General features: G+C 38.9%; 1 protein-coding gene across 2 annotated transcripts in view; it reads left to right on the forward strand.

Annotated features, from left to right (window-relative positions):
- The first annotated feature begins 447 nt into the window (after nucleotides 1-447).
- U2SURP (U2 snRNP associated SURP domain containing) overlaps nucleotides 448-14,101 on the forward strand; it is a 46,564-nt gene continuing 32,910 nt past the window's right edge. The window contains exons 1-9 of one of the 2 annotated variants that reach the window (XM_060242309.1): nucleotides 448-598; nucleotides 7,414-7,461; nucleotides 8,548-8,646; nucleotides 9,344-9,458; nucleotides 10,064-10,224; nucleotides 11,863-11,930; nucleotides 13,205-13,299; nucleotides 13,377-13,412; nucleotides 13,501-13,583. In XM_060242309.1, the coding sequence (XP_060098292.1) occupies nucleotides 554-598; nucleotides 7,414-7,461; nucleotides 8,548-8,646; nucleotides 9,344-9,458; nucleotides 10,064-10,224; nucleotides 11,863-11,930; nucleotides 13,205-13,299; nucleotides 13,377-13,412; nucleotides 13,501-13,583 (750 nt within the window). In that variant the 5' untranslated portion in view covers nucleotides 448-553. The remainder of the gene's footprint in view (nucleotides 599-7,413; nucleotides 7,462-8,547; nucleotides 8,647-9,343; nucleotides 9,459-10,063; nucleotides 10,225-11,862; nucleotides 11,931-13,204; nucleotides 13,300-13,376; nucleotides 13,413-13,500; nucleotides 13,584-14,101) is intronic. The other variant, XM_060242310.1, reaches the window with a different exon arrangement.

Genomic DNA, 14,101 nt, shown 5'->3' on the forward strand with positions numbered 1-14,101 from the left:
TGTATACGGACAGGCAGGGGTTTTTTGTGGAAAAAGCCCAGCAGGAACTCATTTGCATATTAGGTAACACGTCTTGGTGCCAAGTCAGCCGGACTGCGTTCCTGTGCATTCCTGTTCAAAAAAAGCCCTGCAGACAGGACAACCATACTATACACACACTACCACCTATAAAGGGGGGGGAGGGGCGTGTGAGCGACAGTGTTAAAAGGCCATAAAATGTAAAAGACTAGCAGTTTGATTCCGGCATAAGCTTTCGAGCGCTAGAGCTTACTTCATTTGATTTCTTTATGTCGTTCATCGGTTGATATCGCCCTTCTGGCAGCCGCTGAAGGCGAAGGACAGAGACTCTGCCTCTGCGTCAATCAAAATCTGCAGCCAGCCTCCTAGTGAGGGAGGCGGAATTAGGCTTCTCGAACCAACCGTTTCTATCGTCCGCTTGGCTATCGACTTGTTGCCCCTTAACCCCTCCTTCCGTCTTCGACTCGTCTCTTCAATCGGAGGAGTCGGTACTCGATTCTCTGCCGCCGAAAGTTGAGCGGGGGAGAGAATCAAGATGGCGGACAAGACGCCAGGCGGTTCGCAGAAGGCCAGTGGGAAGGTGAGCTCGCTTCTGGGGCCTCCTGCAGCGGCGTCGCCTCTCCGAGGAAAATGGGAGGCGGGAAAAGAAGCTGCGGGAATTGAGCTGGCGCGGGAACTGGGTTGGAGACGCGCGCAGCGTCGTGGGGTGGCAATGCGCAGGCAAGCGAGAATGCTGGCTTGCAGGCTGCTTCGCGGCCTAGCCTCTCTCCGCTTTCGCCCTGTCTCCAGTTGGGGATAAAGTGAAGCAGATTCATGAAGAAGGTAGGAGGGGAATAGTTGATTTTAAGGGATCGAATCTTCCAAACAGCTATTTCGCTTTTTTGCTGAGGCCCTGGAATAGTGCTTTTCTCTCCCCCCCCCCCCCGTCAGTTTTCCCATAACAAGCGTCTGAGGAAGGGGCTTATTGAAGAAAACGATGAAGGAACGTAGGTGGAAAGATACTTTCATATGTTACGTTCGGGACGTCGTTCTGTTTTAGAATCCCCGTTGGCGTTCCTTTTCCCATCTTTATTGTTCATTATTGTAAAAATCTTACATGGGTCCAACCTAGTTAGCATCTATTTACCTCTCTTTGACCTGTGCTGTGCCGTTTGTGCCTCCCAGTATAGTGAATGCAAGATTCTTTTTCTTCTTGTTGCTGTTAACAAGGTGTGAATTTTCCCGTGTCACAGGTGTAAATAGTGCCTCTTGTTTACTGTCCATTCCTTGGGAAGTTATGATAGTCCCTGGTTTTGCATTGCCACAAAGTTTCTGTGCATGTGTATTCATAAGTTTATTATTATTACTATGAAATATTTACATTAGACTGTTCTTTGTGAAGATAAGTGTGACGTGGCCACCAGAAGTTGAATTGATAAAATAGCTCCAGAGCACAGTTTGATATTTTTACTTAGGTTATTTTCAAAGTTTAGTTGGCTGATTTTATTTAATACATTTGCAAAATAAGTTGTCTAAAACTGCTTGATTTATTTATTTGTTTGTTGTATACGAAGATATTATGGCTCAGTGGTAGAGCATCTGCTTGGTAAGCAGAAGGTCCCAGGTTCAGTCGCTGGCATCTCCACTAAAAAAGGGTCCAGGCAAGTAGGTGTGAAAAACCTTAGCTTGAGTCCCTGGAGAGCTGCTGCCAGTCTGAGTAAACAATACTGACTTTGATTGACTGAGGATCTGATTCAGTATAAGGCAGCTTCATATGTTCATATAAGGGTTAAATGGCAAGTACACTCATGCAATATTTGTGCTGTTACCTTACCTTATAAAAATATAGCAGCACAGTGTACATTTTTATAGAGCACATGGAGGATGTTCTTTGATCATGTTGTGCAGTGTTACCGATTGGTGTGGAAGAAGTTTTAGATTCTTAGCTCTGTACTCAGGTCTTCATCTGGCTACTTCCTTTTGTATATCTAAATGTTTATGTGTAGACATTTGTAGTCAGCACATGGATATGCATATATCTTGACTAGAATTTTCAGATACCTTAGATTATTTTATTGTTGACCTGTACTTGTGATTCACATATGCAGTACTGGAGGTCAGTGATGTTTTGAATCATGTGAAAGCCAGCGTGGTGTGCCTGTTAAAATGTCAGACCCCAAGAACACTTTTATTGGAGGATTTAAAGCAGATCTACTTAGGATGGCACTGCCAGGTTTGAATCCAGCTCTACTGTGAAAGCTTGCTGGATGACCATAGGCTGGTTATTCTGCCAGCCTAATCTACCTTACAGGGTTTTTAGGATAAAAGGAAGGAAGGGTGGAACAATCAAAGCACTTTTGGGCTGCATTGGGAAGAAAATATTCAATATATTAAAATGCTTATAAGCACTGGGAAAATGTATTGTTAAGATACCATGTTATCATGTGATCATAACAATTTAAGACTGGCATATTTTCGGCTTAAAAGTTCAAGTGTAAAAAGCCCACATTGTGTGTTAGGAGGGTTGGCTTGGCATAAATATTCTAGACATGTAACACCATATTTTACTACTTTAACAGCGTAAGTGCATTTATAATTTAGAACCCCAGCAGGACCACTTTGGTGCCCATAGGCATCACAGCACATGCCAAGACTTTCTTGATTCCTACCAACCTATTCAGAAGGTGAGCAGGGCCATTATAAGACAGGGCTTGTTATTTGCTGTCTTCATTCAAATGAATGGGTTTTTGATGGCTGTAATAGTAACCACAGCAAGTGGAAGATCAGGAGGACTGGTAGGCACCTAAACTTTCCTTAATCAGTGTGTGGTTCCATTCCCCCCCCCCTTGGTTTTCTTCCTTTTCCAGGCTTTCTGTCTTCCCAATGGATGGATGCTTCCATTCAGATAATAAGTTTGACGGATCAGTAGCTTGACCTTGAGAATTTGTTCAGTGTGTTTGTTTGCCATGTTGCAGTTCTTTTGCAAAGTAAGGAAGGAAGTACTGGGTTTGACTCTATCTTGTGGCAATGATTTTGGGGTGGTGCTCTTCGCTCCATCTCAAAATTTCAGAGGTGCCCTTAGATTAAAAAGGGTTGAGGACCCTTGAACTTTGACATATTTATGAAATATAAAAGTATAAAAGGTTTAGTTTTCTGGAAGCAGAATTGCAAATGCACACCATGTTAAAGAAAAGAAGAACAGTAAACTGCACTCGATGCTACCTTAGCACATATATCAATTTTTATCAACTGAAGATAAAAGCTGAAAATAGATAACAAAGGAACATTTTATACTGAAGCAAATTTATCTGTTTAATATAAAGAAGTTTATAGAGGGCTAGCAGTTTATCATAGGGCTAGCAGCATATTTGACTATTGAGTTAAATTTTATAATATTAAAATATTAAACTATTTAATAGTATATTAACATATACTTTACAGAATTAACTGTGAAGAAAATTGGTCACATTTAAACAATAAGTATATGGTTGGAAGTATGTCCAAGGCAAATCCCTGAGATCCTCACAGTGCAGCTAGAACCTGGCATGCTCCAAGCATATCTGGTCAGGTAGATTGTTCATCTCTTCCTTCTCCTTTCCCCCCACTTCGTTGTTATAACATCTTCACAGGTAGATGTATTTTTTCCCCTCCTCTTGGGTGAAAACGGTGTCTACTTCTGATGTACTGTATACCCAGGAATTATTAGCTAACTAGGAATAAGACCCCGTTGTGAGGAAAAAACCCAACAGGCTCTAGAAAGGGGGAGGTATTTGTGAATTTCCTGCATGTGCAGGGGGTTGAACTAGTTGACCCTGGAGATCCCTTCCAGCTATTTTATTTGATAATTCTGTGAAAGAGGCTGTAGGTGAGTGCACTCCCCCACCCTTGGTGTCTTCCACTCACTCAAGGTGGCCATTTTCTATAGGGGAATTGATCTGACTTCAGCTTTCCATCTCTCCCCTCTCCCCACAGCCTCTACCTTGGAAAAGTACAGTTTTCATAGTGGGGACTAAAGCAGCTTACATCATTATCCGCTCCCCTTTTGATCTGCACAACAACCCTGTTAGTTAGATTATGCTGAAAGTCTGTGACTGGTCTGAAATCACAGTGTGGACCAAAGCAGGATGGAAGCGATCTCAGAAGGGTATAATGAAACATAGTTCACCCTGCAAAGCTGCCATTTTCTCCAGGGGAGCTGATCTCTGCTGTCTAGAGAGTAGCTGTAATTCTGAGTGATCTCCATCCCTCACCTGGAGACTGGTAACAATGGTTCCCTAGGAGGAAGTGGCTGGTTTGGAGGGTGGAGTTGATGGACCTGTCTGAGGTCCCATCCCTCCTCAAACTCCATCTTCTCATGGCTCCACCCCTCAAACCTCCAGGAATTTCTCAACATGGAGTTGGCAACTTTATCTCCTTCCCAGAAGCAGTAGCAAGCAACCAGGCCTAAGGTAACCAATCTCCAAGTGGAGCCTGAAGATCTCCTGGTATCACAACTGAACTCTAGACAACAAATCTCTCTCTACATCCTGGAAGAAATAACTGCTCTGGAGGGTTTATTCTATGATATTATATTCAGCTGAGGCCTCTCCCCTCCCTTCTGAATCATGTAGACTCCACCACAAAATCTCCAGGAATTTCCCACCTACCTGGAGCTGGCTGTCCTAGTCAGGACTGGGCCCAATGAGTTCTCCCTCAAAGGCCAAAATAGGCTTGGAAAGGGCCTCTCCCTGCTCCGCCCCCCTTTACTGACAGAACCAAGCCTGGTTGCCTACCAACAGCCACTGACTAGCAACTTTCCCAGTGGCTCAATCTTCGTCTGTCCTGGGGCCGGCAGTGGGTGGGAGAGAGGAGTGGACCCAGACAATGGGATGTAAGTACACTTGAGTGACGGTTGACGGGCCAGTAGTTGATAGAGTGGACACCGCAGCCAGTGGGAGAACCAGAAAGTGTCAATACCATAGGGCTTAGATAGATAGAGTATCGATTGTCTTGCAAAAAAAATCCACAGATTAGGAGGTGGTCTACAGCATGTTAAACTTGCCATAACCAGTAGAAATGATCTTCAAAATTGAGATTGTATTGAATATTCTGTATCCCTGTACTACAGTTGCACTGGTTGTGTCTAACAAAGTAGGAGTCAGGTTGTACCTTTAAGACCAACAAAGTTTTTTTCAGAATGTAAGTTTTTGCATGCATGCATACTTCTTCAGATGAAGGGATGTGGTACAGGGCTGTTGGGTTAAGAGTGTAAGAGTATACATATAGCTGTTGGGTTAAGAGTGTAAACTGATACAAGATTAGGATCAAATGCCAAAATAGTGTAATAAATTGGAAGACTATTTGGTCTGGATAGCAATAAAAGGTAATAAAAAGTTGTATTTTAAATGCTTTTAATACAAGTCTAGGTAAAACAAAAGGACATGTATTTCTTAGTGATGTTCTTGTTCACCTAATTTACTTTGTAACATCATTCTATGGTTGTATCTACTTATCCTACTTGGTAAGAAGGCCTTGAAAATGTCATCATGGAGAGAGATGAACAGGATTTGTACCTTTTGATTGTCACTGGGAATCTGGCTTCTCTGGTCCTGTTATTTGCACATCTGCTGAATCTGGTGTTTGGGAACTGCAATGTGTTGCCTTCTTCTATCTTGTTTTTCTAGGAATGCATAACAGAGTTGTTTGAATCAAATGCTTTTGTCTGAAATTGAGTAAATACCTTCCTGTCTGGGTTTGTCTTGTTTTTGTTTTGGTCCCTTCCCAAGAGTTAAAAAACAAGGTGTTTTGATAGGGTGGTTGAGATTCTAGTAGTTCATCATAATCTAGTGTCACAGTATTAATATTGATTCGAACCTGCCTTGGTTTACTTGTCTGGCTATTTTAAAGTGTTTGTTCTATGGGAGAACATAATTTGGTCAAGTTGAATAGGTTCAGTGAATTCAGAGTTTTCTACTGCATTTATTTTTGTGTTGCTAGGGTACTAGTGAAAATTATAGGAAAAAAGTAAAAATATTGAATTGTGATTGTTAATGGAAGGGAATATCACTTGAAAGCAAGGCCTGCTGATTACAAATAAACATATTTAATCATTGCCATAAGGACAAAAGTAGTGCTTATATTTTTAAAGTAAGATCCTGATGAATCAGATGTCCTTTGCGTCTTATATATTAATTGCAACTGGTAACACAGACTGTTTATTTAGAAAATGTATATGCTGTCTCTCCTTAAGGTGGCTAGCAAATTAAAAATAATATAGTAAGACACTTGTCACACACAGCCCAATAAAGCTGTGTATGATAAGAGTGGTTAGATTTATAGCTCTCCTTTTTATGTGTAGGGATCCTTCCTCCTTTTGTACTTTCTCTATTCTTCACTGGAGAAAGTTCAGCAAGGAGGGAAGCAAAAGAAGGCTTGGAAAAGCAATAAAAGCTGTACAAGCTGATGAGCTTGCCATTGAGGTGATGTGGAAATTATGAAGCATATGACTTGGATCCAGACTAAGTTGGCAGTTTCCACTGATTTCCCCCTTCTCACTGCAGATCAAACTCATATCATTCGTTGGGGTCTGCTGTCCCCCAGGAGTAGCATTTTGTGAAGATCAGTGGGCAGCAGCGGAGGGGTTTGTGTGATGCAGGAGTGTTCTAAACTGCAAAATTAAGTCTGGATCAAACTCTGTTATATCCCTCACCAGAGTCTGCATGCCTTTTTGGGGGCTAATTGAAGATGGAATTTTCTCCACATCTGCTAGAAGGCAGTGCTGAAAACACTGCGCAATTGCAGGTGCAGCTGTTTTGTTATTGTGTTTTAGTGATGGGGATAATTGCTGGTCAAACAACTGTTCAGCAGCTTACAAGTGTACATGGCCCAGGTTCGGACAACTGTGTTGGCAACCTCACAGCAAACCAGCTTGATATATACTAGTCGCTGCAGCTGATGATCATATTCCAGGCTCCTCCTCTTCCTCCAACACACCCCTGACACCATCCAGTTCTATGCTAGCTTTGAGGTTGTGCTGGTGTGTTCTCCAGATATGCTGGCATAGGGTTTAGTCACTGTCCTAAACCCTTTAGCATTAGGGTTTAGGACTCTTACAGTGCCATCTTAAGCAGAGTTATACCCTTCTAACTTTGTTGACGTTTTGTGGATATGCAATTGCTTCTAGGATGCTCAGACTTACAAGGAAAGTTTAGGAGGTTCAAATTAAGCAATCTAATTAACTAAAGGAAGTGAGCAGTGGCTCACGGAAACTCATAGCCTGCCACAGATTTTGTTAGTCTTTAAGGTGCTTTTTTCTATTCCTACAAACATGGATATCCATCTTGGTCAGCCTAAGTAACTGCATATAAAATGGCTTGTGTTCTGAAAACCAATAAATGTCTCCTGCTATATATGACTTTTGTATTTTTTCCATTTTAGACCAGGATGCCAGACACAACACGTACCCCTGGGTCTCCAGAAAATCATGTAAGTCTTAAGATGCATGTGAAAATAGTTTTTTTAAGGTTTGTTTTTGTGGTTGGTTCCCATTGATTGATGTGTGTGGACTAGGTGATGAGTTACAAGAATTATAGTATTTGTTTTAATCACTTGCTGTTTTTTGCTTGTGTCATCACATGCATATTGGTTAGGGAAATGTTCTCTGTACATTGTTTTATCTGATTGTGTAGCCAGTTACAATTGAAAAAGTGTTTTTGTGAACAATTGTTGCTTCAATCATACTTCAGAGTGGCACAGAAGACCTTAATTTATTTGCAGTGCCAATAGTCTTACATCACATCATTTTTGTAACAGTGAATTGGATCCTACCCACTTTTTCCACTGGATTGAGAGGTAGGAGGGTCCCTTTTTCAACCCCCCCCCCCCAATATTATGCTTTCATAATACTACATGAACAAAAAGCCATGTGGGGAAGAGTTACAGTGATGTGAAAAATCAATTGTGATCAGCCTTCCTCCCTCTTGCATCAGTAGAAAGGGTGTTAGATCCAACTTGCTGGTTGGATGAATGGAAATTCAGTTATAGAATTTGTAAATATTTGAGAACATGTTGGTAAATGATGTTGACTTCCTAAATTAAATCACTTGATTGTATGTGTCGTCCTTTCTGTAGCATATAATTTCTCCCCTCACATCTCTCAATCAACTTCACCCAGTTTTCCAGTGTTTTCTCACATAAATGCTTTCTCTATAATATAATAATAATAATAAATTTTATTTCTCTCTGCCCTCCTTGAAATTTCCAGTTCTCTTGTATTGCTGATTTATATGTTTATATAATCCTGATTGTTATTTTTGTACTTAATTTGTACTTCTTACATGCCTCATTTCTCTATATTATCTTACTACTTTGCTTTGAGAAAATTGTCCTATGCAACTTGGATTGATCATAATGTTAAAAGATAAATGCCTTTTTATGCATATATAGCAATATGTAACTATGTTAAACAAATTAATATCTCCCAAGTGTATGTCAATGTTATTTCAAGTAGAGCTGGATACAGAAATGTGTTTTTATGAACCTGTTCTTTAGATACTTTTCTCTCTCCTTCAGCCATTGCTAGAAAGCAAACTTAAAGCTTTCAGTATTGGCAAGATGAGTGCTGCCAAGAGAACCTTAAGCAAAAAGGAGCAGGAGGAACTGAAAAAGAAGGTAATGTTGTCTCAAACTAATTTATTTAAGTGACTGAACATGCTCTACTTACTGAGTTTCTTTGTCAGAACATTGCCAGTAAACTGGAGGTTCTGACTTCAGTAACAGCCCATTTTTGTGTAGCCTCTTCGGTTTAACAAGATATAGCATAAGATTTGCTGCTGTATGCCCATCTCCAGATAGAAGTCTATAGAGATATTAGAGTGTTTCAGTATTAGAGTATGACGCAGGATTCCTCATCTCTAGGTCTACCGTGACCCCTGCATGTTAATGTCCTTTCAGTCCCAACAGGGAGGTTGTGTGCCTGTAATGCTGGCAGTAATTAACCATGGTTGTCCTAATTATTTTACTAGGCTTGAAGAGGGAGTTATAACATTTTCAGAAGAGTGGAGTCTGTATACGATTGTATTTTGATTCTTAGCATACATGCAGTATGCATGCCTGCTTCTAGTACTCTATAAATGTGTGTGATGTGTATTCCACTTCCTGATAGTGCTATTTTAGCTTTGTATTTCACATTTGCCCCAAGTTTTGTCTTGAGTCTGGAACTTTTTGTATAAAAAGGAAAATCACGTGCTTTTAGTTGATCATAGTTTATTTGTAGTCCAGGATAGCACAAATATTAGAAAATGATGTCATGTATACAACAGTAGTTCATTAATACTAATAGCCAACTTAATATTTTATATATATATAGGAAGATGAGAAGGCAGCTGCAGAAATTTATGAAGAATTCCTTGCTGCTTTTGAAGGAAGTGATGGGAATAAAGTAAAGACATTTGTCAGAGGTGGTATTGTTAATGCATCTAAAGGTAAGGCTGAATATTGTGCTTTCTATAACAGTGTTTTCTATTTTAAAAGAAATCTTTCTCCTTTGACTCCATTTAAAAATTGTACTTTTGTGTAGATAAAATAGTAGATGTTTAGGCCTTTTTGCTTTGTTAATCTTCCTATCAGGCATATGTCATAGCACTAGGCTATGCTAGAATAGAAGAGGTTGTATTTTTTCTTTCAAGAACAACCGTAATTTTGTGTTTTACTTTAGAATGGTGCATTTCCTGACATCTGACCTGTGCATGCTGTGGACTACAGATTAGGGAATGTTTGACACACATTTTATATCCATGGTAGTCACATTGAGGCAGTTGCCGGCATTGGGAAGAATCACACAACTAGTTCTGTGTGCCAGAGGAGCCCTTGGGTTTGTGATTCTTGAACAGCAGGCCCTTCTGCATGTTTTCTGGCAGTCCCCCTTTCAAACTGAAGAGACTGCCAAAGGCAATTTGTTACGTGGCATTGGGTCTGCTATTCAAAGGATCAAAAATCATTAGCATTGGCTTGTCTGAAGTAGTTCTTTTTGGATCTTGGCATGTTTGTTCAGTTAGACATTTTGAATAACTACTGGCCTGTGTTTTAGAAGAACATGAAACTGATGAAAAACGAGGAAAAATCTACAAGCCTTCATCACGATTTGCAGATCAAAAAACCCAGCAAAGTCAGTCGTCATCGTCGTCATCATCATCATCGTCTTCTAATGAGAGACCTCCCTCCCTTCTAGTGATAGAAACAAAAAAGCCAGTAAGCTTGTGTTGTGAATACATTTGCTAAGAGCTTCTGTCTGGTGATTGTAAATGCTTTAAAATACAAGTAACTGTAAAGAAATATTCTTTAGTTTTGTTAAATCTCTGTCTTATGAAATATAGCCATAATTAAATGGAAACTTAAAGTAACATCTGTTGCTAGCATTCATTATGCTGAAGCTTTGTTATATATTTGTTGTTAACTTGAAAGCTTTTCCCTCTTCTTACCTAGTGCCAAGTTTACTTGATTTTTAAATATTCTACTAGCCAGAAAACTATATAAAATAGGGGCAATTGAATTAAATTGTATTACATTGTGTTAAATTGGTGTGATTGAATGTTTAACTCATGAACTTGGAAAACTGGACACTTTGCTCTGATCAAATCTGTTATGAAGAGTAATAGGTGTTGAGTGTGTAGGCCTTGAGTATGTATGTTTTATTTCTCTAGAAACTAACACCTGAAGTGGAAGATCCTGCCTTTATTAGTACACCAAATCATATGATTTCTGGAAACTTGTCCCCAGATTGAGTAGATTTTGGAATGATAATCTTGAGTTGTAACGAAATAAAAAGAAGCCAGTGTGATGTAGTGGTTAGTACTAGACTGGGATCTGAGGGACCCAGTTCACATCCCCAGTCCACCATTAAACTAAACCTGGAACAATCACACACTCAGGCTTTTATTCTATCAGAGTTGTGAGGATAAAATGGAGGATGAGAGAACAATGTACAACAGGTTTGAGCTGCTTGGAGTAGGTCAAGAATGACTAAATTTTCAGGTTCTTGGTTAGCCTTCTCCATGATATGCTAATTCTTGGAGTAATTGAGAGGAGGAATGGTAAATTAGTTCTCACCTGTAGTGTGACGTGGTATATTCTATAGCAGGTTTCCTCTGTCATGTTTGTGTAAACTGGACTTTAGGACTGGAGTTGAAGTTTGATTTAAGCTTTAGAAATAGTGGAATTTACTACCAAATAAGTGTTAACAAAATTGTTAACCTGCAGATAAATCTTTGTAAGCCACCTGGTCTGTAACTTGAATCTTAAGAATTTTTTTAAAAGTTAATCCTGGTCACTATCATGTGAAGTGTGTTTTGTATTTGTCTTTATAAACCTAACTACATAACGTAAACGTCTTTGAGTCTCCCTGACCTGTATTGAGAACTGGAAAAAACATTTCAAGTTCCTGCAATCCAACACCTTTTTAAAAAATTAAGTAGTCAGAATAAAGTGTTTAGATGTCAGCCCTGCAGAGGGTTAAAATTTCCAATTTCTCAGTATCAACCTTAGTTTTTTAGCCTTACTTATGTACCTAGTTGAGAGACGAAGGCCATCTCTTCCATTCCTGCTATTGTCTAGTGTTGGCTCTCTGGCAGTTAGCATGGTTTTGGAGGAATCATTTCGAGGAATTGTGCATTTGCACTGCTGCTAGTATGCAAAATAAATCTGGTTATGAAAAGAACTTCTCTTCTGTGCAGTGGCTTAAAGGATCAGGTCATTTAGTTGCCTTTTCTCAATGAATAGTTTCTTATAATTTATAATAGCAGTCAGGAAAAAAATTGATATATGAATATGCAGCTTGCATTGCCTGTTATAAAAACATATTCTGAAGTATTTTGCAATTTGTATATTTAGCCTTTGAAGAAGGGGGAAAAAGAAAAGAAAAAGAGCAATTTGGAGCTTTTTAAAGAAGAATTAAAACAGTAAGTACTTGACTCCTTGTGCAAGGTAATTGCTGGAGATTCAAATTAAGTGTAATTAAGTAAGCCAGCCTAAGTAGCTCTTGTAAATTTGTGGTACGATGTGAGCTTTCGTGTATCACAGCTCACTTATGAAGAAAGTAACCTACCACAAATTTTGTTAGTCTTTAGGGTGCTACTGGGCTCTTACTCTTTTCTACTGCTATAAACACAGCACTGCTTGATGATTTTTCTGTGTTGTGGTTTTATGTTCCCTTTGTGAGCATATGCCTCTCTCAGTTCTTAAATTAAGAAACTGAAAAATGCCATCAGATTTTGGTCAAGGTTTAAAACAAATGTGTAGCAGATAATAGAATTGGCTTTTCCGTGAACCAACCTTTCCCTTTTAAAAGTATCTTAATTTTAATAACGTTTTAGTACCAGCCTCTCAGGCTTGTCAGGGGCCAATTAACCTGCAGGCGGGGCAGGAGAGAGAACAGAGCTCCTTGCTTCATGGGAATAGAAGACAATGACAAAAAAAAATTATGCCTGCATTGGAGTCCAGATCTAACAGTCTTTTGACCCTCTGTGTTAAGCAATGTAGGTAAAATTTGTTGATGAATGGGATTATGTGACCTGCAGCTGTACGACACTGAATTATAAATTGCTGCATGGCACTATAGATGAATTTTCTTCTAAATTTATGGAGCTAGGGTCTTTGACAGTCCTCTTCAAGCTTGTACAGTTTCCCTGTGTCATCAGGTACATATGTGTACATTTAACTCTTTCTCTTGTGCATATTGGATGTGAAGCTTAGAACATTAGTCTTGGTTTTGTAGTACCACCCTTTCACAGTTTCATCTCCCTTGAGTCCCAATGAGAAAAGCAGACTATAAGTGATTTTTTAAAAAAGGAATTGAGTCTTGGTTTACAATCCTAAGCATGCTTATTAGAAAGTAAATCCAGTTGAACCCATTAGCATTTATTTATGAGTAAACATGCTTATGTAGTTAGGCAAGATAATAGGAATATAATCATGAGTTCGTATTACACTTTCAAAGGTCAAAATGTTACAGTTGTCACTTTGTTTTTTTATTTAAATAAATGGACAAGGATATATTTTCTTACATTGGATCTAACCTGATAACCTGGTAGCTTGATCCCTAAGCACTAAATTTAGTTTTACAAAATGTTTTTAATAGTAAAATATATGCTTGAGGTGAATTGTTAAAAGAAATTTTAATGTATGACCATCAGAATGGTAGCCAGCCACCAACTTTGAAATTTCTTCTCTATAGAATTCAAGAAGAACGTGATGAAAGGCATAAAACCAAAGGCAGATTAAGTCGTTTTGAGCCGCCTCAGTCAGATTCAGATGGACAGCGTCGTTCCAGTAAGTAATTTTCACTTTATTGTATTTTTAATTCATTTTAAACAGTGGACTAAAAAGGTACTCTTCCTTTTCTTTAGTGGATGCCCCTTCAAGAAGAAACAGATCTTCAGGTGGTAATATAGTTTCATAACTATTTTATAAATACTTTGTTGCTTTGAAATTTATACTTTGAGATACATTTTGTTCTCTCTCTCTTTTTAGTACTGGATGACTATGCTCCAGGTTCACATGATGTAGGAGATCCAAGCACAACAAATTTGTACCTTGGAAACATTAATCCCCAGGTAATAATTGCAGCTGTTGAAGTTTTAATGACATTTTAAAACTATCCCTTCCTGTACAGATTGTTTTTGTAACTATAATATGTAATTAGTATAGTATAATTAATCACTATGCATTTGTTGAACTTAGCTGTTTACTTATATATCCTTCAGTTCAAATGCCTTGTGAAGTGTGGTACAAATTGTAACAACTTGTTCTAATGATACCTGCACAAGAACTCCACAGTCTTTAACACTTCAGCATAGCTAGATGCACAGCTTCCTTAATTCCTACACAAAAACCATTGGTGTAGAAGGCTTCAGCCATCCCTATCTCCCCATGCTATAGCGGCCTCATTATGTATGCCAGACGAATATTATATTAAATGTATTGTATTAAATTTATTGTATATATTTACTGTTATAATCTGCCGTGAGCCCTGCAGTCCAGGGAATGGTGAGCTAGAAATGTAATTATTATTTTTAAAAAATAATCATTGCTTTCCTTTTATAACCACAGTTGCTTTCCTGTTATAACGACA

Source organism: Heteronotia binoei, chromosome 6, assembly GCF_032191835.1.
Source record: "Heteronotia binoei isolate CCM8104 ecotype False Entrance Well chromosome 6, APGP_CSIRO_Hbin_v1, whole genome shotgun sequence".
Taxonomy (NCBI): Eukaryota; Metazoa; Chordata; class Lepidosauria; order Squamata; family Gekkonidae; genus Heteronotia; species Heteronotia binoei.